This window comes from Cydia amplana, chromosome 5 (assembly GCF_948474715.1).
Source record: "Cydia amplana chromosome 5, ilCydAmpl1.1, whole genome shotgun sequence".
Classification (NCBI taxonomy): Eukaryota; Metazoa; Arthropoda; class Insecta; order Lepidoptera; family Tortricidae; genus Cydia; species Cydia amplana.
The window spans coordinates 17,003,990-17,029,058 of record NC_086073.1 but is presented as its reverse complement, the minus strand read 5'-3'; the positions used below and the strand labels follow the sequence as shown (position 1 = coordinate 17,029,058).

General features: G+C 36.2%; 1 protein-coding gene across 2 annotated transcripts in view; it reads left to right on the top strand.

Annotated features, from left to right (window-relative positions):
• LOC134648335 (zinc finger protein Gfi-1b) overlaps nt 1-25,069 on the top strand; it is a 96,939-nt gene that overhangs the window by 49,272 nt on the left and 22,598 nt on the right. Inside the window, exons 2-4 of one of the 2 annotated variants that reach the window (XM_063502845.1) lie at nt 2,482-2,598; nt 16,811-17,453; nt 18,129-18,298. In XM_063502845.1, the coding sequence (XP_063358915.1) occupies nt 2,482-2,598; nt 16,811-17,453; nt 18,129-18,298 (930 nt within the window). Of the gene's footprint in view, nt 1-2,481; nt 2,599-16,810; nt 17,454-18,116; nt 18,299-25,069 lie in introns of both variants that reach the window. The other variant, XM_063502844.1, reaches the window with a different exon arrangement.

The window sequence follows — 25,069 nt, the reverse complement described above, 5'->3', positions numbered from 1 at the left end:
AGGAAGCCGGGCAAGACAATCCGTGCCGGCGGGCGGAAGACAGCGATTCGGTGGCGCCATCTGCCCTAATGGTTCAAGTGCCAAATAGCCTGCTTGACATAATTGTGATGGACTGTACGTTCGTGATTCATAATGACGATTTGTTTACAAGGTTATATAGAGAGTGTATATGATATGCCTGAAAAGATGCATGCCTAAAGTCGTGGAAGACGTATATTTATATCGATTTTACACGCGATCGGACGGTGTTGGGAAGTTGGGACGTGGCTGATCAAGTAAATTACCACATGAACTTACCACTTGTTACATCGCTAAATTAAAAAAATAATAATTTAAAAGCAATAGCTAATAAAAAGAATAAGAAGAGCTATAAAATACCTAGAGTAAAAACCAATCTTCATTAATCGGAGGATGAATTGGATGAAGGAGTAATTTCCAATGCTGATGTTTTTAGCATAGTACTTTTGAAACCGATCTGAGATATAACTAATTACAAGCGCTACTTGCAAAACAAATACTGTGATTAACTTGTATTTAAATCATGAAAATAGACCTTAAGATAACATACCAACGTTGAAGTTAGTATGTAATTTACTTCCAACATAATTCGTTTGGATTTTCAACAGATGTTTGATTAGGAAATACTATATCTATAATCCTCATGTAATCCTTTTTTCATCACGTGTTAAAGATTTGTTTTAAAGATTACACAAGTTGGTAGAATGTATACTTATAGTGTAATTTCATAGTTTTTATACTTAATACTGATAAAACATTTTTTCAGTGATGATGTACATATTATAATTGTACATTGCTCCAAAAAGCGGTCTTCTCTCGGGTATTTAAAACTTGATAAAACTTCATTCTTATAAGTACTACTTACACCTTTTCCTCCTTCCTTTTCGAATGTTTTTAATTATATTTTTTTGAAAGTATTTTATTTATTACCTAGATTAGGCAACTGTCTTTTAATAACGTGTTTTTTAATCTTCCTTACATAAATCCCTTTCAAAATCTAAATCGATCACAAAGTTGAAACAAACTTCACATTACAAGATCACGTGTTGCATATCTACAAATAAATCAAGCATGCCATTAAGATCAGCTGTGAAAGGGTCCAACCGAGGGCGCGACACAAATCAAGACACGGACGGACATTCAATTGGATATATCGTTGCGACTGTCTGTATCTGCGATCATAATCACGGGACTCATTTCGCTGAATTGTTTAAATGCGGCATTGTTACGATGGCGATGATAGTGGCTACTTTTTTTCTGAAAAATGTTTTCATTTGTTTACAAATTAAATCTACGGAGAAAAATATATTCCTTGCCGGCGTCTATATTTCCGAGCTCATATAACCCGGCAACCTTCAAATCAAGGGTGAACAGGCACCTTCTGGGCAGACTCGCTCCATCGTAGGCCACGTCTTCGCCTCGGCTAGTCTGTGGCCATGAGTAAGCCCATTTTTAATAAAAAAAAATGTATATAGGGATCTTGAATGTCATATATATAGTAAATATGTTTGTTGCACAGTCAGCAAATATACTAGCTTAGCATCTCTGTATACAAATATGTATGCAGGTGTGTAAGGTTTTGCTAAATACATCCAAAACCTCATGGTTTATTTTAATAAAGCTTAGGTTAGGTATAAATATTTTACAATAAAAAAATATATGTATACTCGTATATCTTTAAAATACACTACTCGTAATGTGTCCGTTCCGTGACAGATGTGATATGACTCACAGTGTTGCGTGCCACTTAAATGAGGAAAGTAATCTCTGATTTAAATTGTCAGTTTGACTGATCAGCCCAAATCAATAGTTTGCATGCTAAGAGTAATTGGAACTAAATAAATGAGAAGAGTTTTTTCAAAGGGGCCTATTTCTCTATGGACACCATACAAAAATAAGCCCTTTTGAAAGACACTCCTCAAATGTCCTCTGCCACCACGCATGCCGCAGCTTAGATCTATTTTTAAATTAAATTATCTGTTTGATAGATTGATTTTTGTGTCGCTAGTTATCATAGATTAGATTCATAGTTTCAGTTTATTTGCCATAAAGTAACATGAGCATTACATGGTATCCCAATAAAAAAAATATAAAGGTGTTTAGATATACCTACAATACCGGAGGTCGTGAGTTCGACAGCTTTCCCCTAGATTATTACCTGACCCCGAGGTCCCTACACTCCCTACTAGAATTTCTCGAGTAGAAAGGTATTTTCAATCTTAATATGGCTCATTATCTTGACTGCAGTTTCTCTATTGGTAGAGTCTGTTCGGAAAGAGGAGAGTCGTGGAATGTATTGGACCCCATACATTCCACGACTCTTCTCTTTCCGCACAGACTCTAGCACCAATGCAATGTTTTTTGATTTGTCCATTATTTGGTAAGATCAAATTGTTACTGGCACCTTACTCTTTCCGTGTTGCTACCCGCTACCAATTCACTGATTCTTTTTTTTGTCCACAGGAATTCTAGCGAGTGAAGCTCTTCGGAACAGCCTAGGCCAAAACACTTGGTCACCGGTTCCTCGACCGGAACCGAGGGTATCTCCTCCTTCACACCTTGACGTTTATCCTGTCAGAGGTAAGAAAATCTAAGTTATGAGTGTAATAAGTACGCTTGAAGAGCATCAGAAGTCCTTGAAAGACTACTATGGCCTTCTCCTTCCTTCCTTCTTCTGGCGAAGTAATTCTTTCAAGCTAAAAGAAGGCCACAACTCGATCAAGACCTCCTTTTAAAATCTCTAGCACCCATTCTCCTTAGTAAGTAACTTATTTCATCGGTCTGTGATTTCTTCAAATAACTTGAGGACAAGTTTGAATGGTACTTACCTATTTCTTGAAAATGAGGACTTAAAAGAGAAAGATAAGAAGATGAGAAGAGGCAAGGGGGTTTGGACTCTGATTTGTGTTTTTATAACGAAATCCAGAATGTTTTACCCTTTTTGTTGCAACTAACTAGACAGTAATTTGCCAACGTGGCCAATACCCAACGTCACAATATTCAATATCCACCAAATCCCACGGCTTCAGATTTCGGCGTGACACTATCTCTATCTTATCACTTATCACTTATCAGTGGCCCGTCAGAGCCTATCGCTGGCGAAATTACGCTTGTTTTATGGCTTTGATTTACAGGCGGCATCGACAAAAGCGCGATAACGTATCGCCAGTTTAAATAGTCGTGTTATGATAGTTGTAATTTTTGTATCGAACACGAATTTTGGATAGCGCGCGATAAGGTACGGTGTGCAACACCTGGAGTTTTGTTAAATGTGTATTGATTTTGTAACTTTCACGGAAAATACCTACTCAAGACTTGGTTTCTGATTGTATGACATTTTAGATGACATCATAATATGTACCATGTTATATGAGATAGTAAAGACCAATAACGTCACAATATAATATCAAGAAACAGTTTTGCGCTTAGTTAAAATACAGTTGGTAATGTTGCATGGTATGTCACATTTAGTACGGGTCAAACGAAAGCAATGACAACCATAAAAGCTACCGATATGATCCTCAATTTTATTCAGCTAAAACTGATGGTTTTTATATGGTATAAATGGTATAACAATTTAAACTGTGTTTTGAGTCGAGTTTCATGCGATAGTTGGACTTTCATACTTAAGATACCTACCTATCTGTAATGGTATTACTAATATGATTAAAATACCATTTTTCAATACTAAACCAGAAGTCATCCGGGTGCAGTATGATCATAAAATTGATGACACAAACGAAGAAGGTACTCACATTTACGATAGAATATTAATATTCTTTTTTTCTAACCGTACCTGCGTATTCATGCCCTCGTCTTGTAAATCCGAGTTGGACATGTGTACCTACCCGTGTAAGCAAACATTAATGCAAGATAACATCGTTAGTCTGTTTGTGTGTTTGTGTCCTCGTGACTTCGAGGAATCCGTTAAAATCGAACCGTATCAGGCGGTTTTGAGGCGTATTGATTTATTCGGATGTAAGATTGTCAAGTCTCACAGGTACAAACAGCAAAACTCTTCAATGTTCGTCTGTGGACCTTATGCCTTTTGTAATAAGGTTTACGAGCTGTTAGTTAACAGTTAACTTCGTGTCGCATTTTTACACATTTTTTTATCTTCACTCTTATTTGTTTGCTCCCAATCTTGTAACTTAAATTTAAACCACTTCCCGGAGTCTCAAAAATCTTTTGAAAGAAATCACTCTCTTTTATTGTGGATTTCATTTTTTATATATTTATAAACTCGTCTTTCATAAACTCTTGTCTTGTAATGTCTAATAAGGACTTGATAATGGTTTGTCCTAGTCCCTCATTTTGACAGTTGCCTTTGTATGGAAGGGACAACATTGTACAGAGGTTTGCTAAGTTTTATGAATAAGGAAGTTTGCCTGTAGTACGTGTGTCCCAGTTAAATACTTCTTCCGCTATATTTGTGCCTAAATATTCCTATTTGCGCAGTTTATGATGTTTTTCGTACAGATTGGGATATTTTTGTAGTATATTATTAGAAGAAAGTATTCAATCATTGTCAATGTTTATCGATATCTCCGGAAAATCGGAAATAATAATATCTATCAGGTATTTCCATCTTGCCTCACAATGACATATCATCTTAAATTGAGACAAACAATAATAATGCAGTGGTATTTATATGATTTACCCATGCATTTATTAATGAAAATAAATAAAATACTATGTAAATGTAATGAGATAACGCAGAAATAAACGGAATTGGATAAATGATATGTCAATGCTACTTCAAATAAAATCTAATCGAGCATTCAGCATGCAGACATCCTTATCGAAATAAATCACCTAAGTCCTTATCGATATAAATAGGTAACCAAACTCCTAGACAAAATGTGACAAGTTAAGTATGTAATATTGATTATATAGAGTCCAGAGCACTGGCTGCGTGTGCGTAGACGTGCACGTGCGCATGCTTTAAAATGTCGTCACGCAAGCGGTGTGCCGTCTCTCATAAGAATCTGTACATATATTACAGCGCGTATGTGTAACTGTTTTCGTTTCGTTTGCTAATAAGGTCCCTTGTTAAAAAAATCTTGTGTCAATGTGAATTATGTAGGTAGGTAGTATCAGTTTGAGTCCCCGATAATGGGGAACGCATAGCCAACACTATCCTTAACTGTCAATTACTCAGATACTTTATTGGAAAGACATAAAATCCACCAATGGTTAGTCAAGTGTTGCTGGGGGCCTAGCCAAAATGACAATCGCAAACTGACAATCGCCAAACGAAAAGGAGAAATGTATCGGGATGATGATGCTACGTAAAGTCACGTAACTATTTTCATACATTAAGTTGCGTAAAAATGTTCATAATATTACTATAAATTGTCTATGTTTATGTTTTCCTTTTTTTGTTTTCTTTGTTATTTTTCTTGTATGTCTACATATATTTTTTTTATTTTTGTATTCTCTATTTTCTTAATTATTCCTTTTGTGTATCTTTGTAGTGTTTTAATATGTAGCTTTATGTGTTATCCGTCGTGGCATCACCGAATGGGCCCGACTGAAGACCAGCGCTGGCTTTATAGCTAGCATTATGCTGAGTTGGGTCCATTTCGTGATGCACACGTATTGATTTCTTCTTTTCTTGCTGTTGTTGTCTGTACATGTCCTTGTTCGTACATGTTTTGTGATCGTCACGAATATTTTTTTTTTATCTATCTTTATTATCTAAGTTTCAATTTGCGTTTTCTATCAAAAATATAGTAATCTTTGCTAGGCCTGTTAGTACAAAGCCCAAATTAAAAACAGGATCGCCGTTCTAGTCATTACTGTAACCAAAACACAGACTAAATGTAAAAACAGCGCACTAGCTCGATCAATCAAAGGGTAACATTCGTGGCGGCCAAACTGTCAATATTTGCCAAGTGGTCACGACATCGCTGTGTGCGCTATTATTCACAATGTTTGACCAAGACCAAGTGTAGGAAAAGACTTGGCCTCGACGGGTCGCCATAAATCCGGGGTAACTGGGATTTGTCCTGCTTTTTTATAGTTGTGGGTGCAGGCACTGTTTGACCTGTTTTGAAGTATGATAACAGAAAGCTGCAGTTATCCTGTCCCACACAGTTTGTTAGGAAAAATCTTGTACCACGTTATATTATGGCCCCTTGTGGAAAGGGCTTATAACTACCACAAAAATCCAGGCAACGGGTGACAAGAAGAAGTTACTTCACCCTCAATACTTATTGCGGAGTTTCCTATTGAAAAAATAAAGTTTTTCAAACAAAAATAACCTAACATTAAACTACCACTTCTGAAACTAATGGTACGGCTACTTCTAATTATATCTCAATTCTCCAAGTGTAGTGGTTGTCATTTAGAAGATCCTCAGTAACAACGGAAAGCCAAGAAAGTTAAAACTACAACTACAAGACATGTCCTTGGTTTATGACATTGAATTCGGTGGCCCTACGCTCGCGTGTCAAACCGGTATGACAATTGAATTTTGTGGTGTACCCGTTAATAATTTAGGGGATTGTGATTGCCTTGCGCTTTTGTTTTCCGACGCCACTTGGCACTGTTTGTCAAGCGTTTTTTTGGGCCAAAACCCGGCATGTTTTATTTTTCGTCTGGTGAAATACCTACCTTTGTTATGAATCTTTGTCATCGGCATGACTTTTGTCATCTTAAAGTGTCGGCATGGTATGGCCCAAAAGAATAGACTCCTCTTCCGTATCCAAATGGTAAAAATGGGCCCCTATTACTAAGACTCCGACTGTCTGTCTGTCTTTCATCAGGCTATATCTGACTTTCACCAGGTGATAGCTTGAGATTTGAAATTTTCACAGATGATGTATTTTTGTTGCCGCTATAACAACAAATACTAAAAAGTACGGAACCCTCGGTAAGCGAGTCCGACTCGCACTTGTCCGGTTTTTTCATAATATGATTTGTACAGCCACATTAAAGCCCGACCAGAAATATATGATCAATTGATCATTGTCAAGAGGGCGCTGTTATTCCCATGTATGTGGTGACAGTTCAGTTTAGTATGAAAAATTTTGTTCCATTGAAATTCCGCAATATGGCGCGTGATCATTACTGGCTTTAAAAGTTTTGGTAAGTCCAAAGAGGCTTGAGAGAGATGAAACTCATTAATTAGTGATGAACCTAGAGAAATTATCTATGGACTAATGCCATTCTTATTCTAAATCACCCACGTCATTCCACAATGGCAAATCTAGGCACGAGTTAACCAATGTTGACCGGCAATTGTTAAAGAATCTAATCCGTCAAAGGAGCCGCCCATTAATGACATTTCGACAGTGTTTACTGACAAACTTTAAATTGCGTCAACCGCAATCAAACCTCCTTTAAATTCAACCTTAACGCTTCGTGTTAAGGTTGATGTGTGTAACGTTAGGTGTTTTTTGGATGCGTGCGGTAATTAAGAACATTAAGAGTGTTGCTTTAGCAAATAATTCGGGGAAACAAGAGAAATCGGGACACCAACAAAGGCACCGGTTAAGTTTGACGATTCTAATGACCTTAGAGGGTTATCTTGATTACTTCGAATGTAAGACTTCCCTTTCATTCATAATGTTTGCCTTCATTACAAGCTTTTATTTAGTTTCACCTGTCCCGTTGTCTGTCTGTCGGTCTGTAATCAAATCTTGCAAGTTAAATTTGATCCACTTCGGTCGGTTTCGGATGACAATGAAATATTATTATGACATAGAGCTGATCTGTTGATGGAGACAGGAGGTGGCCATAGGAATTCTGAGATAAAACAACGCAAGCTAATTGTGTTAGAGGTTTTTATAATTGTCTCAATGAGTATTAGTTGTCTGTCGTAAGAAAAGTACAGTCAGCGATAAAAGCTTGTACCAAAAACGAAAATTTTGATTATATGATTTTCTAAAACTGGCAGTTTTCATACTAGGACAAATTAAATTATTTCCAGAAAATATTTTAATTTGTTATTATTTCGAGTAGTCACACTACTATATAAATTATAAACTGAAATAAATGTCATATACTCAAAAAAAGTGACCCAAGCCTTTAGTGTCCTCTGCTATCGCGGCAGGCATTCTATTCCAGCCTGGGGCACTAGAGGCTTGGGTCACTTTTTCTGAGTATATGACATTTATTTCAGTTTACTGAAAGTTTTTTTTAATAAGGTGCAGGGGGACAATTTAGACTGCGGGGTAATTTACACTAATCGCAATATCTTCCATGTTTTACATTAACTAGAGTCACACACCACACACGACACTTTTTCGCTATCTGGACATAAGTGGCACTCTAGGTAATAATGTAAAACATGGAAGATTTCGATTAGTTTAAATTACCCCGAAGTCTGAATCACGTTAATACAATTTGGAAAGATAACTATATTTTTTAGGCAATAGCAAAGTAATTTGAGTCAGCTACCGTATTATTTGTCAAATAATTTACACTATCAAAGTATTTTCTCTTAATTTTGTTGTTGCTTATTATAAAAATATCTAATTTGGACTTCAATCTGTATAAGATGTGTTTAATGTCAGTCTTTTTGAAGTTAAGAAGTATTTCCTTGGGAATGAAAAGTTGAAATATGCACTATAAATAATCCCGAGTCTAGAAACTCTAGAATTAGAGCTCATTTAGACTCGTAGAACTCGTTATACGATTTTAGTTACATTGCGGAGTATTGAGGTTACATAAATTCAGCCGACCGATCAAATGACGCAATGTAATGAAACTCGCATGCGAGTTCTCGCACCGTCTAAATGAGCTCTAGGTTACACTTCTCTAGGCTATAATATCTTCCAATAAAAAACCTACTGGCAGTTTATGTCGTGTGTATGAAAAAAAACCCGATTGCCAAAAATCTTGTTATCACCAATTGCATAGTAAAAATACACGTGAAGCCGCGTCACTAATCCCATTCCCAAGATTGTGTCAATCGTCACAACATGTCAGTATGTTTATCGAAATGTGACGTTTCGCCAGGAGTGCAGGTCCCCCTAAGCCCTGGGCTTTCAATTTTCGCCGCCTAAGCCCAGATTTGTCATTGTTATCGAATGACACTGTCAAAGATACGTCGCGTCACAATCCTATGCAATGTTATACACCGTTATGTTTATAAAATCTAGAAATGTGGAAGAAAGATCTCGATTTGATAAGTATCATCATCATTACATAACAACGTAGTAGATCACGTAGGTATTTGATACTGTACAGCGCATGTTACAGTTCTGCGGGCGCAGCATGGTTCCATTTTTATCGCCTGTCACTATGCCCGTCACTCTCGCACTTACATACTTGTTAGAACGTGACAGGCATGGTGACAAGCGATAAAAATGCGACCGTGCTACCGCCGCTGGTGAACAATAGTCAAACTCAGCAGTCAAACTGACAAATTCGAGAAAGTCTGCGTAACTTACTTTCTATACATCTTGCTCGCATTCATATGCCAGTACGCGCTATAGTTGGACATGCTAGCGGAACATATGTCAGTGCCAAACAATTTTTTTATAGTGGTTGCCGTACTTGGATATAGTTAAAAACTGTCAGTTGCCACCTGAGAGGCGCTTTTGGTAAAAGATTTTCATAACAGGTGATGATAGGTGGATGTTCGTTAGTCTATGGTTTATCTTGACACTATCTAGGAGTTCGCTGCCGTTTTCGAAAATCTAAACCAAATTAATATAAATTATATTATTAGTTAATTTCCTGAAGAAAGGCCAGGTCAAGAGCACCTTAAACCGGCGAGTTTGTATGAGGAATGTTATTGAAAATAACGGAAGCGAAAGAGGTATGTCAGGATCGTACCAAGTAGAAATCCGTGGTCCCTGCCTACCCCTCCGGGAAATAAGTATGTATGTATGTAAACCAAATAGAAATCAAACAATTTCTGTTCCCTTGCACGAAGAACTGATTCATAGAATAAAAAGTCAAAATTACACATCCGAATTTTGTGAATTAAGAAAATAAAGTGCATTTTAAAACATTAAACCATAAAGATAAACCACAGATAAACCAAAGAATGATCGACGCGAACGAATTTAACATAAGGATTGATTAAAACAGTAAAATGTACCAAATCTAATCTCAAGGATAACCTTGAAATGTAAAACTTTGATTAGTTCGGTTACGGATTACTGTGTATACAAATCCAGGTTGATTAAGCCCGAGGTTCTGATAAACGTCATATTTTTATGATTTCGGCTTAGATGACAGGAAAAACGTTAAATGCCGCCGAACTATTTGGATAGAAATTTTAATATGAGCATGTTACTAGGAGGCATTTTTGTAAGTAGTCGCTGTAACCATTTAACATGTCCTTTTGTACCTAGATTTAAGCAATAATAATATGTTTCCTCAGTAAGCGATTTATTATCGGACCTGGGTGATCTAGCCTAATATTATATACATATTGGGCTAGGTCACCCACGTTATTTTTATTTATTTTTTAGGTATAAGTTTTAGTTTTGTAGGTAAGTAGTTTTAATTTTAGGTTACTTTTTATTGTAAGTTTGTTATTAATTATGTTTATGGTTATAATAAATACAAAGTTTATTGTGTAAACCTTATGAGAATAAAATCTCTTAAATCATGATAGGTATCTATTTGTTTTGTCCATAAAGTCACAGTATATTTGATCGAGCGAGAAGCTCTCTAGGTATACATCATTTTCCATTTTGTTGTTAAGGATACCAGATCCTATTACACCATTACTCACGACTAGGGTTTGCAATCGTGATCCGAAATGTATGAAATTATCCGGATCTGGATCCGGATCTTCCCATACATTTCGGATCCGGATTGCAAACCCTACTCACGACGTTATATGGATGGATTGGGATTTATTTACTAAATTGTAATACTTTTAAAAGTTATCCCCGATTTAACCTCCTAAGTAGGGACTTACAAATTTTTGTACATATTCCAAAAAAATATTTTGAACTTTCATTGAGTAACTAAGGGTTCCAAATTCTAAAACAAAACAAATGCTTCTGGGTCTCAGGACGATAAAAATATAAATAATTGATTATTTTGGGTTTTTACACTCAATCACCAATCCTGTATGTCAACTCAATCGTATGATTTCCATCGCGCTCAATCCAAGATTCGACAACATGTAATCCCATTGATAACAAGGATTAACAGATATCTTTACGATTGATAAAAGACATTAAAACGAATGATAACATTTGATTTATACATTATTTGTTACATTTTTGTGCCGATAGTGTTAATTCAGTAATTGCAGATAAAGCTGCACGCATTGATACAGATCTTGAACGGAATGATTTGATTGATGTAGGTACTTACTTCCTGTTATAATCGTAATGTTTTGATCAGTATTACATGCACTGTAATATATACATTTCTAACGTGTATACATCAGAAGCTAATTACTTTGGCTGGTAATTCCTTAGGTAAAAAAGCGGCCAAGTGCGAGTCGGACTCGCCCATGAAGGATGAAGGGTTCCGTATTTAGGCGATTTAAGACGTATAAAAAAAAACTACTTACTAGATCTCGTTCAAACCAATTTTCGGTGGAAGTTTGCATGGTAATGTACATCATATATTTTTTTTAGTTTTATCATTCTCTTATTTTAGAAGTTACAGGGGGGGGGACACACATTTTACCACTTTGGAAGTGTCTCTCGCGCAAACTATTCAGTTTAGAAAAAAATGATATTAGAAACCTCAATATCATTTTTGAAGACCTATCCATAGATACCCCACACGTATGGGTTTGATGAAAAAAAATTTTTTGAGTTTCAGTTCTAAGTATGGGGAACCCCAAAAATTTATTGTTTTTTTTCTATATTTGTGTGAAAATCTTAATGCGGTTCACAGAATACATCTACTTACCAAGTTTCAACAGTATAGTTCTTATAGTTTCGGAGAAAAGTGGCTGTGACATACGGACGGACAGACAGACGGACAGACGGACAGACAGACAGACAGACAGACATGACGAATCTATAAGGGTTCCGTTTTTTGCCATTTGGCTACGGAACCCTAAAAAGAAATTAAAATTAATTTAATATCAAGGAAAAGGTATTACGAGCGTAGACCACAGCGCGGGGTTTCGAATCCGGCCGCGCGCGGCATCTTTTGCGCATTTGTCAAAAAATGCGCGGAAGTACCCACGGAGTAAAAACGTACCTTAAATAAGTACTAACCCCTTTATTCATAAACGCGCTACAAACCTCAATTAGCTAATAGTTTGTCCTTATCTGTCATTTGACTTATGTATTTGTAAGAAAGGGATAAAACATAATTTAACTAAATCAGGCCCGTATAGTTTTATGAATACGGGGGTTAATCTTTAAATCTTGCGGCCCGTGAGCTGATCTAGCCCAGGTTACAGGCAAAGACATGTACCTACATAATCCTTTAGTGAATATAGGTGGAATATAGTGACGTAAACTACGGATCTGGAATCCTTTATAACGGTCTAGAATCAGGATGACAGAGAAAGTAATATCTCATAGACATGATAGACAACGAACAATATGAAATAACTGCAGATTTCAAATCGTGGGGTGTGACTTTATTAAACTAGTTGTAAATTATCCACGGCTCCCATATGTGTGGGTTTATTGATAACTAATCCATATTAACGGTTGACGCGTGACTTTGCATGTTCCTGACGTTTATTAGAGTTTTATTGAGCTCATATGCTCTTTTATAGAAATCGTTTAAGGATTTTAGTTATTGGTGCTTGTAGCTATTAAAATGAGAGCAATAGATAGTGGATAATACATTTAATATGAATTTAACTGTCGTTCAGGAGTCCTGTTATCTTGCCAATACCTGTACATTCCTTCTAAATTTGTAATTCATGGTAGGTGAACCAATATTTTAACCCACATCCGTTACTTTTCTAATGTGCTTAATTAAAGTAAAATTATTTAATGTTGGTTGCATTGTGTAGTTTTTATTTGAAATCCTCAACAACCGATACATTTGCTACGTATTAAATCTAATCGTTTAAATGTGGAGGATAAAACTACCATAATTATCCTTAGCGGAAAACCAAACACATACATAATTATATAATTTTAGCCATATTTAGGTTTGTAGTGAATAAGGGTAACATTCCATTTCTGACCGCAGCTGCACTACTGGTACTGAACGCGTCACTGTTACTGTCAATTTCCATAGTAAAATAAACAGTAGTGCAGCTGCGGTTAGAAATGAACTGTCACCTTAAGGTAGGAACTAGGAACTGTTTCAACAATAGGTACAAATATTAATTATGCCGATATATATTTATCTAACTATCAAGTTTCTACTCGTAAGTAGTTAAATTAGGCAATTAAATTTAATCTGTTTAGATGACAACGGTGTCACTCACTTTTAGTCGCTATTGGTGACATGTGACATGTTGTTATTTGTTCTGTATGTTTGAAGGGTTCGAAACATGTCGCCAATATAAGCGACTAAAAATTCAAGAGTGAAACCGTTCGTTGTCGTTTAAACAGTTTAAAATATGTCTCACGAAAGTTTAATCTCAATTAAATTTAGTCCAAATACATCTGAAAAATGCAAGATTATTCAAGTTAACTTATGCTTATTTGAACCCTTACATTGACAGAAAACATGGGAGGACGTGAGTTTGACGCTCCTCTGTACTCAATACTGTATAGTATAGTTGGGCAAACTAATTTGTCAGAACAAAACAAGCAACAACGGTTGCACTCCGGGAGTGCCGATAGAAGTGAAAACTCACCTCACTATGTTACCGACGCCCGGTAACACGATACATACGTTTAGCGGAGGTATTCTATTTATTTCGCTATTTATTTAGTAAATAAAATAAATAAATAAATAAAAATTTATTATATATTATTATCATTCTCATCCTTTTCTTCTGGGTGTTAGTACTAGTGTAAGACAGAGATAGTATGATTCTCTCTGTCTATATTTGAAATAAGACATTCCTTTGACAAACTATAGTAATGATTCTGGTTAGAGAAAAAATACAAAAAGGGAGTCGAAGGTTATATTCAGTATTTTGAATATTGACGAATTGAGGGTAGGTGCTTAAAGTCTATTTTTTATTCGGTAGACTAAAATGACATTTCATAGTATGAAATGACACATGATGTTCATACTATGAAATGTCATTTTAGTCTACCGAATAAAAAAATAGACTTTATATTATTATGATTTCTGCATTATTTTACTCTTTAGAATAGAATACAATAGTTTTTATTCGTAAACACACAGACAATACACATAATTTAGCATTTTCCATATGCATATGAAGGTAGATATTACATATTCACATATGCATACCGATTTGTCCGATTCAGTGTAACCAATTTAGGCGATCGCACGCGGATTTGCGTATGGGTCATCACTATGCAAACCGTATGCTAATTCTGAATTCGCTGCTGAATATTAAACCACACAATTTGCAAGGTATTTTGTTAAAAATCGAAATTTTACCACTGATTCGTAAAATCATTGTTAAAATTTTCGTTCAGATATATGTGGATGGCTTTATCGACGTGATAAAATTAGTGTCACTTTTAACACCACGCGATAAAAATAGACAGGCACTGTCTTTATTATCACGCTGTTACGTAGGCTTCTACGACCATCATAATCGTACCTACACTACGTAGATCTGTATCCATCCATAATACGTGTGCTAGAAATTTACAATTAATATGTATTTTTTGTCATGATTTATGATAAAAAAGCATATTTTGTTTTAATATTATGCTTCATTATATTAAGCAGGTACCTACTTATTAATATTTCTCCGTAAATTATTAGTGTTTATTTTGATTTCACATCCAGATACATTACATTTGAACCTAGATAGTCACAGAGTCGATAAAAAACATTCCAGCCGATTACAGAAACACTTAGCCGTGTTTTTAATTTGTTAAAAGCTTTGGAAAAATAGCAATCACAATGCAGCGGGCACTTTGCGGCGCGCCTCTTATAATTAAAATTGCATTAGCGCAGCGTAATAGGTACTAATGCGCGGTGTGCATAGAAAAATGCACTCTTGTAATATAATTAGACTTCATACGTGTACGGAGATGGACAGATATTGAATGTGCAGGTATACTGTACAAAAAATATTAGTAGATTAAGAGAAAGAGTGAGTAGATAAAAGCGTATCTTCTATAATATAATTTTAAGTGTATTTTAATACAATTTACAAAAGTATACTTTCAGCAGCAGTTTAATAATATACCTAACTATACGTATGTGTATTTCTAAAGTTAGGATGGCCATATCTTATCACAATCTGGAAGAATATGAACATAGTCATCATTATCATCAACCATCTTATTAATAGTGGTGACTTTATTAAAATTGCACCCATAAATCAAACACCAAAATTAAGATCATCTAATTACAAAAAGGCACAATGCCTCTCAATGACCGTCCTCACACTCGCTCCATTATCCCATTCAATATTTTGCAAACCCATAAATTCGAGCATACTGTCGGGGCGGAACAATGAATCCAAATAACCATTAATATGTAATAAATACTATGGGGTAATAATGCTGGGGGACAAACAAACAAGTGTACAGAGGCAACCCTTAAACGCTGCTTTTCTGAGGGGAGCCGAGCACTGCCGAGCGAAGCCGACTGTTCCCGATTGGTTCCGCTCCAGATGACAGCTGCTGCGTTTCGGTATAGGGGCGCCTCTTCATTAGTGCAACTTGTCTGCTGAGATGGATGTTTGTTTTTGGGTGATGGTCGCTTGATGATGTATGATTTTTCGGTAGGGAAAGTGACGGTCAGATATATATTTTTTTGCAAAAATCATCAGCGACGAAGTGTCAGTCTGTTTTAAATATGATGACATACTGATTCCGAGATGTTAAACGTCAGGTCAGATTTTGATAAAATTTGTTGAGCTTGAAGAGCTTCTCATTATGGGCGGAATAAACATGAAATCCCAATTTGGGACACAATATGTACGTAAGTTCATACAAAAAAATTCCATACGTTTTCGTAACTCGGAGGAAGATTGTTCCCCCAAATTGTATTGAAAGTTGTCGAAAATGAAAAAAAAAAATGGCCTTTGTATTGTATTTTAACATTTTTATGCCAAACAAAATGTATGTAGGTAAAACACAAGTATAATTTTTTTTTAAACCTTAAAGATAAGAAGGTTAAATAAATGCAAAAGAACTACTCAACCATTTCATTCAATGCTCACCAAAGCTTAAACACAAAGCATCACAGAAACTAAACGTAGCGTATAGTTCTCGACGGATTAGCGAATTGTAAAAAAGGGGCTCACTCAGACCCAATGTGTTAATTACAGGGGTGGGCCGGAGGGTCCAATGAAAGTCAATTTGGTGCTACGACATGATATGGCCCATTTCGTCGAGCGACAACGACAAGTGAGGCACCTGCGCTTTTTCAAGCCCCCGGGCCCTAGGTTGATTGTACCCTTTGTCCCCGATTGGAAAGCGAAAACGATCCCATGTTTGGCAAATTACTGTTTGATGTTGCTTTACTGTTATTTGCTGTGTTATTGTTAAAGTAGTTACAGGAAATGACAAATAGATTATGGAGATTTTATATTATTAATTAAGTAGGTATGATTGGGAAATCCATTGGGTTTCTACGATGTGTCATACTACCTACTCGTCGCGTTTGGGAAACCTGAAGTGATTTTAAATCATATTTGTCCCTGTTTTGAAGCTAACTATATCTTTTAACTAGGTAGGTATTTAAAATGTCACATAAAGCAAAAATCATTGCAATTTTAATCGCCTAAACCGCAGGCAGGTAAGGAATATTATTATTAATAAGGCGTATTTTGTTTCAGAGGAAATCAAATTCGGCGTCAACCGTTTGGTCAGCGAGAAAACCGATGAGGAAGAAGATGAGCAACACAATGAAATCCCACGACCCGAGGGCATTTCCCCCAATTCACGCTGCGGCAGCTCATGCTGGCCTCCATCTCCCCAATCCCCCAGATCAGTCCGGTCAAGTTCTCCTGAACTCGAAGTGGATTCCCCTCCTTCTTCGCCAAGAAGACCTCCAGATTCCTCGCCGCCCCCGAGAAGATCCGAGTCGTTTTCTGTCAGTGCTCTCTTAAGACCAGATGCACCTCGAGTCCAGCCGCAGCGGCCTTTCTTATACCCTCATCTGCCTTTCGCGGAATTCCTTCGAGACGCTGGGAGTCTCGGTATCCCTTGGGGAGGTTACAGTAACCTGTACCTCCACGCAGTACAGGCCGCTGGTCCGGAGTTCCTTCGGCTTCGAGCAGCTGTGCTGGGGGCTCCCGGGCCTCTATCGAGACCTCTGCCCATCGGTGACGTGTACTCGTGTGTGAAGTGTGAGAAGATGTTCAGCACCCCGCATGGGCTGGAAGTGCATGCAAGACGGTCACATAATGGCAAGAGGCCGTTTGCTTGCGAAATGTGCAGTAAAACGTTCGGGCACGAGATCAGTCTTAGTCAACACAGGTGAGTTCAGGGATTATTATAAAAATGGTAAAAATAACTATGGTAAAAATAAATAATAAAAATAAAGTGCGACCACGATTAAAACGCGAATTTTTCGCACAAACGATGATTCGCTCAAACGACACATCGTATAGTAGTGCATCGCCTAATAATGTTTCGCACGAACAATAGTTCCCACAAACGACATGTCGTACAATCGTACATCGCCTAATCATACGTCGCACTAACATTACTTCGCACAAGCGTGTGTCGCACTCCCGTAGTAAACCCGTTATTTCATTATATACATTGTTTGTTGTTTTGTATGTATGTTGTTTTACTAAATTTAGAAGTTTTATTAGTAAATCCTTCGTAATCTCTTAGTCGCATCAGTTTCAAAAAATAATATTTTAATATTTTGATTTTAGTAAAATGAATTCATAAATTTGTCCCTAAAAGCTTATTTTACATATTTAGTGCTCTCGTAGACTTCCTGAATAAAAAGAAATCACCGTCAACAATGCTATTAACAATCAAATTTACAGTTGTCTTCATCAATGAATATTTAAGAAATCATCTACCTGCTCATGTTTGTTGGTCAGCCTTTCTTTTTATCAAAAGCATATTCATGCTTTCTTAATTCCTCCTATTTGCGTCAATGTTCATCCCTCCCCCTCCTTCCAGGGCTGTCCACAGTGTGGAGAAGGTGTTTGAGTGCAAGCAATGCGGCAAGACCTTCAAGCGGTCCAGCACGCTGTCCACCCACCTGCTCATCCACTCCGACACCAGGCCCTATCCCTGCCAGTACTGCGGGAAGCGGTTCCACCAGAAGTCAGACATGAAGAAACACACTTACATACATACTGGTGAGTCTTATAGTCTGTAAAACATCAAGCGACCGCTGCGCTGGGCCGATAGAGATTAGAAGAAGATAAGGCAGAGTGGTGACTCTGCTTATCTTCTTCTAAATGGGGTATTTTACAGATGATGCCAACATGTTTTACCTGTCGATTCTACAAATAGCGTCAAATTATTGTTGCGTCGTTATAATTTTATGGCCCTTTAAGCCAAATCATTCATAGAACAAAACTAGAGACCTTTGACAGTTGTTAACCCTATTACGCCCGATAACATGCCTTACCCTTTTTAGGGTTCCGTAGCCAAATGGCAAAAAACGGAACCCTTATGGATTCGTCATGTCTGTCTGTCTGTCTGTCCGTCTGTCCGTCCGTATGTCACAGCCACTTTTTTCCGAAACCATAAGAACTATACTGTTGAAACTTAGTAAGTAGATGTATTCGGTGAACCGCATTAAGATTTTCACACAAAAATAGAAAAAAAACAATAAATTCTGGGGGTTTCCCATACTTAGAACAGACACTCAAAAAAAAAAATTCATCAAACCCATACGTGTGGGGTATCTATGGATAGGTCTTCAAAAATGATATTGAGGTTTCTAATATCATTCTTTTCTAAACTGAATAGTTTGCGCGAGAGACACTTCCAAAGTGGTAAGTAGTTTTTTTATACGTCATAAATCCCCTAAATACGGAACTCTTCATGGGCGAGTCCGACTCGCACTTGGCCGCTTTTTTGGGAAACCATTGTCCACAAATCCAACATTATAAAATAGCACACTCTGCACACTTATACACATAACATAATACTATGTAGTATTAGATAATTATAATCAGATTTTACAGAGGCTATCGTTCATAAATCATCAACTCGGTAGGTGGCAATGTATCTAAAATAGCTCTTAGTAACCATTTTCCGAAATTCTTACGTATCATTTTGACATATTTACCAATTAAAGCATTTAAATACTAAAATGCTTTAAACTAAACAAACTTACCGCCATTATTAATCTGATCTAAAATTCTAAACCTACAAATTCATCATCAAAAACTTAGCCCAATCCCACTTCATCATCAACAATTGAAAGCAAACTCCATTTACTTATCATAACTCAGGGCTGTCGCAACGCCCCATAATTAATGTATATTAACGCTAAGATGAGCTAGATATTTTATAATAATTGCGGGCTTGAGACGTTTGCGGGTACATTATAAGGGCGGATTGGGTTGCGGACGGGGACATACAGTCGGGGAAGATACGCGAACACATGGTTCATTTCTAAATAGACCTCGACAATGCAAGAAGGACATGCGGGGAACAGAATTACATAAGTATTAATAAATTACACAAAATTTATTTTTCTTAGAGTGATTTTAATCCCTTTGTTAGCATTATGATATCATCCTTTCCTGGTCGGTTTCGGCCACGGCGACTGGGGTTGTACTGGTTATTGAGAGCGACGATCGTGGGCTCTTAGGTGGCTGACGTAGCCTATCTTTGCAGTGAATGCACGACCGCACTCACCGCAGGTCAGCACCCCTCCGACATAATTGTAGTTGATGACCGCAGGTGGTCGGGCCTTTAACTCGTCACGCTTTGCGTCGAGTTCCACTCGCCTCTGCTCTTCGAAGGCTTGCATTAGTAGAAAAACTAACATTCTACATTTCTTAACTCGTTTCACGAATTAAATTGAGTACAAGGAAGAGGGATGTTATTATACAAAGTAACCAACTACCAACCTAAATGTGTAGTTTCAATGATGTAAATAAAGAATGTTATCTTTATCTCTTTTCTCCATGTTCATACACTAGTCACTACTCAGTTTTCTCTGATCTTCTTCACAATACCCCATAACTTATTTCCCAGACAAAACACACAACATTTCTGTTACATTTCTACATTTTTAAAAGGATCATTAAGAAGGTTACAATATTCTGTTCACCAAACCTCCCAACAGTATCTAAATCCTTAGGCCCTTCATGAATATAAGATGCTGCGGTCGGCGGAGTTGTCTCGGTAACACTTAAGCCGCCGGGTAAGATTCCGTATCTTAACCCTAAAGTGCTATCATGATTTTACGTCCGTGTTTTGGTAAACTTGTTGTGGCGACATGATTTTCTAAAGTCAGGATTTAGTCATGGAGCTGTATTGTTCCTAGGACAATACTCCTTACAGTGTTTTATTTTTGTATGAGTTGGGTTTTCACGACGAATCTGAAATGTATGGGAAGATCCGCGGATCCGGATCCTGATCCGGATAATTTCATACATTCCGGATCCGGATTGCAAATCCTATGTATGAGTAATTCTAATATCTAAACTTTTTAAATAAAATACTCTAAAGCACAGCAAAACAGGATTTATAGGAGTCATTTCAGTTAAGATGATAATACCTAAATACAACATAGGTAATCGCTTCACTAACACTACATTTATAGGAGAAAATATATAGGAAAGAATAAATATAATATTATATTTTAAATGTCAACGTAAAATTACCAAAATACATTATTGCATAAAAAGTTATTTGTTATGTCGCCTTAAAGGTGGTAATAGGTAAGTTTATAACATGATTTTCTTAACGATTCAATCATAATGATACAGAGGTCAATACCCTTTTCCTGTAAATAATAACTTTAATTTAAAATATTAACAACTTATACAGCATCCAAAACTCCAAATTCGCACCTCCATATTGATAAAACATGTAAATTGTATTCATCACGTCTACCTACAGCTAGTGATTCCAACCCTTCTGTCACTGTCTCGCTCACACTAATTGGGAAATGGGAGATTTGTGTAGCCCTCTCCCTCACTCCCAGTGTCGAAGCAATGAAAACTGAATCACGGAAGATGGAGGAAGTCCCACCCTTCTTAAATGAACTGGGGTTCCTCAAGGGTAGGTATTTGGTCCTTAGTAGTTGCTTCGATGCTTTTCGAAAATCTTTGCCTTGTAATGAAAATTATATGGCGGCGAAATGTTTCGAGTAATTGCTGAATGTTTTATTGCGAGTTTTATTATTGAAAGACTTTCTAGGGAGTAGTCTGGATTTGTTTTGTTTTCATTGCAGATTGACACTATAGTTCGTTTTTTTTAGCATTAGAAAGAACTTGAAAGAAGGTAAGCGATTTTGACATGTCTTTTAAATGAAAAACACTTTTTAAAAATCAATAACTATTACTTATGATAGCAGAAGACTATAAAAGATCGTATTAGATTCATAATTGTTACATATTTACCGTAACTTATTTTTAAAATGTGTTTTTCAATTAAAAGACACATCAAGATTGTTTACCTTATTTCTAATGCTAAAAAAAACGAACTATAATGCAGATATTTAACATTTATATATAAATAAATATTTTCCTTCAAAGAAAAAAGCTATTTCAATCTATTAAGTCTCGAAATGTAAAAAATAACAAAGAAAATTTTAAAATATAGAAACTACGATAAAATAAATAGGTCACTTTATCAGGAAACGACAAATGACTAATAGTTAAGTTATGCAATAAAGCATAATATGCAATAATAAGTTTCCCTTATCAGCCATTGTCACGATTAAAAGGACAAGGGTATAATCCTGAATAATTAATAAGGAAGCCCCCGACAATTTGTCCGACAAATTGTTCTATCAACGCCGTAAATACTGCCATTAATCGCAAACTTGGATACGGAATATATTTAAAATAAGACGGATTTTTTATTTTAGTCGTAGATTTAAAAAGAGCATTTATTTCACCTGTATTTGCATGTACATTTAAAGACCGACAACTATTATGCTATTGTAAAAGATGGAATATTTAATTTCTAGTACCCAGTTATTTATAATTCACGACAAATTGCACTTTACCTTTGATTTTATGTGTGACCGACTTCACCGCACGAATAACGTCAGGCGCGCTCACCACTTATCGCAGATGCCTCGTCTCACCACACCTGATCCCCCTTGTAAATTATTAACATCAACTCAGCGAATAGTTCCTCAACGGCATTTTAATCAGTGTCCCAAGTTGTTGATTAATGTACTCTACACAATTTATCGTCGAAATTTTATTTATAATTACGCCTGCGAAATTAAATGGTGGGTGATTACTCAACGTCAAGACGTACGACCACGACCTGCGATTTGTCACCTCGCCCGAAGGTTTAATTCAACGCTAATTGAGCGCGGAAGTTTGTAACCCCTGAACTTGTACCTGTTAGAACGGCAATTTACAAGTTAGTAGGTAGTTAGCAGTAGTTGTGAACAGTTGGAGTAATTAATATTAATTCGCTTGCCGCTGCTCTTTGGTTCTATAATTATCGAATGGGTTAAATTAGATTTGCATTAGCTTTTCAACCGACATTTACATTTGTCGAATACGGATATGACAGTAATTAATTAACAATATGGTCCGAAGTTAGACCCTTGCGGCACACCTAAGGTTAATTGACAAAACAAGTGAAGTTAAAGTGAATTTTTAAACTCGTATCGTAGCTTTAAACATTCCTGAAGGAATTAACTGTAAAAGTTGAGCGATCGCACCGCCTCCATCTCATGAATGTTTGATTTTAAAACGCTCCCATTTAAGAGGCATTTTAAAAAACTCTTCCTCTTAATTAGGCGTGGAATAAACAAGTGGCACATTAGCCTCTCGGAATAATTACGCGGCGCTATTTTCTTTTTTCCTTGCATTACTTCCCCGGGGCCTGCAATGAAGAATTTAAAAAGCATTTGCCAAATTGGTTTGCACTGTGGTAAAAAATGCAATCATGTTAATTAGTATCAAAGTAAGATTGCTGTAATTTGATAGCGTTGTTTTGTATCTAGTTACACAAACATTTGTATTGTTTCTGACAATTCAAGCTGATATTTATTTTCTTTTGATGAAGATTAGTTAAAAAACAAAGTAAACATTTACTATTACATTACTATATTCATAAAGTTACAATCATCAAAGTTATTTTTCCTTTTTCTGTAAATATTTTCGCTATTTTCTTCATCATATTTCCAAATCTCTAAAAGCCTAAGATAATTAAAGCAAAAACGCCCCTGAAACGATTTTCCCGGTTAAAGATTGCCAAGAACAAAATTAAAAATATAAAACACTTCATAATTGCCGTTCTTGGGCCAAATGTTCTTAACTTTTTGTTCTCAGCCCCTTTGATTACTTTTAAAGCCTTCTTCTGCTTAAAAATTGCAGAAAGCACCTCGAAGGTTGTTAAAAAAGAATTGCAATTGTGTAATTGGAAACAAATGCTCAATTTCCTTTTGGAGGGAAGCAATATTGAAATTTAAATTCTGAAGATACCATCTCTGATAAGTATACTTAGGTAGATAAGTACTTATTTCGACTTGTCGGGTAGATTATTTAATATTTTTCTGTTTGATTACATATATTATAAACGTTGATGGGTCCTCATTAATAATTATTTGTATTTCCTTCCCTGTTATTAATAATAACACAGATTTTTTTCGAAAGTGTTATTTCAAATCATCCACTAAACTAAAAATCCATTTTTAAAACCAAACCACAGACTGTCCAATCTCTTCACCAATTCTTAGAACAAGATTCCAGACTTCAAGTATTCCGTCCACACAACCTAAGGGGGGAAATCTAAGCGGTCCATAAGGAAGGGGGAAGTCCACAAGAAGTGTCCCCCCCCCCCTCCCGCTGGGGGCTGAATCAAGGAGCGGTACGTGCCCGGCGTTTAATTAAGCACCCAGTCGACGGATACTTCGATTTTAGTGGCGTTTTCTTTTAATTCATTAAAGTCGTTTTTTGATTTCGTTTAGGTCCTACGTAAGTTGATATTAGCGTTATATTAAAAGTGGAATTATATGAAACTATACTTGAAAGTTCGTAGATGTTCTTATTCGAATTTAAAATTATGGTAAAATATCCAAAAAGTACTTGAGTGCTTCCTACTTAATCTTAAAAGTGTTTTTTATTTTAATGATTCCATTTGACTGATTAGTATAAGACCACTGATAACTCAAAAACTCCTGGGTTGAATAAACGATTAAGGGGCGAAAATCATCGTTAAACTTCGGCATAGTTCAGATATAAAAAGTTGTAATGTAAGAAACATTACTTAACTTGTTTACGAACAAATTTATTACGAGAAGGTTATTGTTGTTAATAGTTATATCGTATTTCATAGTTATGTCCCTGTATATTGCCGATACACGTTTGTTTGAATCCTACACAACTTATACAAGTTCAGAATCAGAATTCTTAAAAAAACAAAACATTTAATCTCACCTACCTTTCAAAGATTTACACCCGATATCCAAGGAAATATATTTTGTTGAAATCCCCGAGTGGAATACACGGTACATCCAGATTTCTTCGCTCTGTCATCCCTCCTCCCGGAGCCCTGTAGACGTGCCTCTGACAATGCCGTCAGCGGTTATACGTATACGTCTGGAACATTCTGAAACACACTGATATGAAATACTGGACGTAGTTTAAGGAACGTGATGGTGGAAATATTTTCAGTGGAAGATGTTGACGCTAAAGTTGATTTTAATCTAATATATAATATAAGATTACCTACAATGGTACCTGATTATTAGAAGATGAAACTTACACATGAATTGGAAAAGGTTTAAAGAATTTTTGTTGTAGATAAGCGAGTTACTTGCTGTTAAATTAAAACAGATACGCTTAAGATGTTATGACTACATTTATAAAATTGTAATAGGGTGGTAAATTAGGTTACATACGATACGATACCATTGGGTAGGTGTAATTGTAATGTGATTTTATCAATTTTTTCGCGCTAACCTGGCAAGT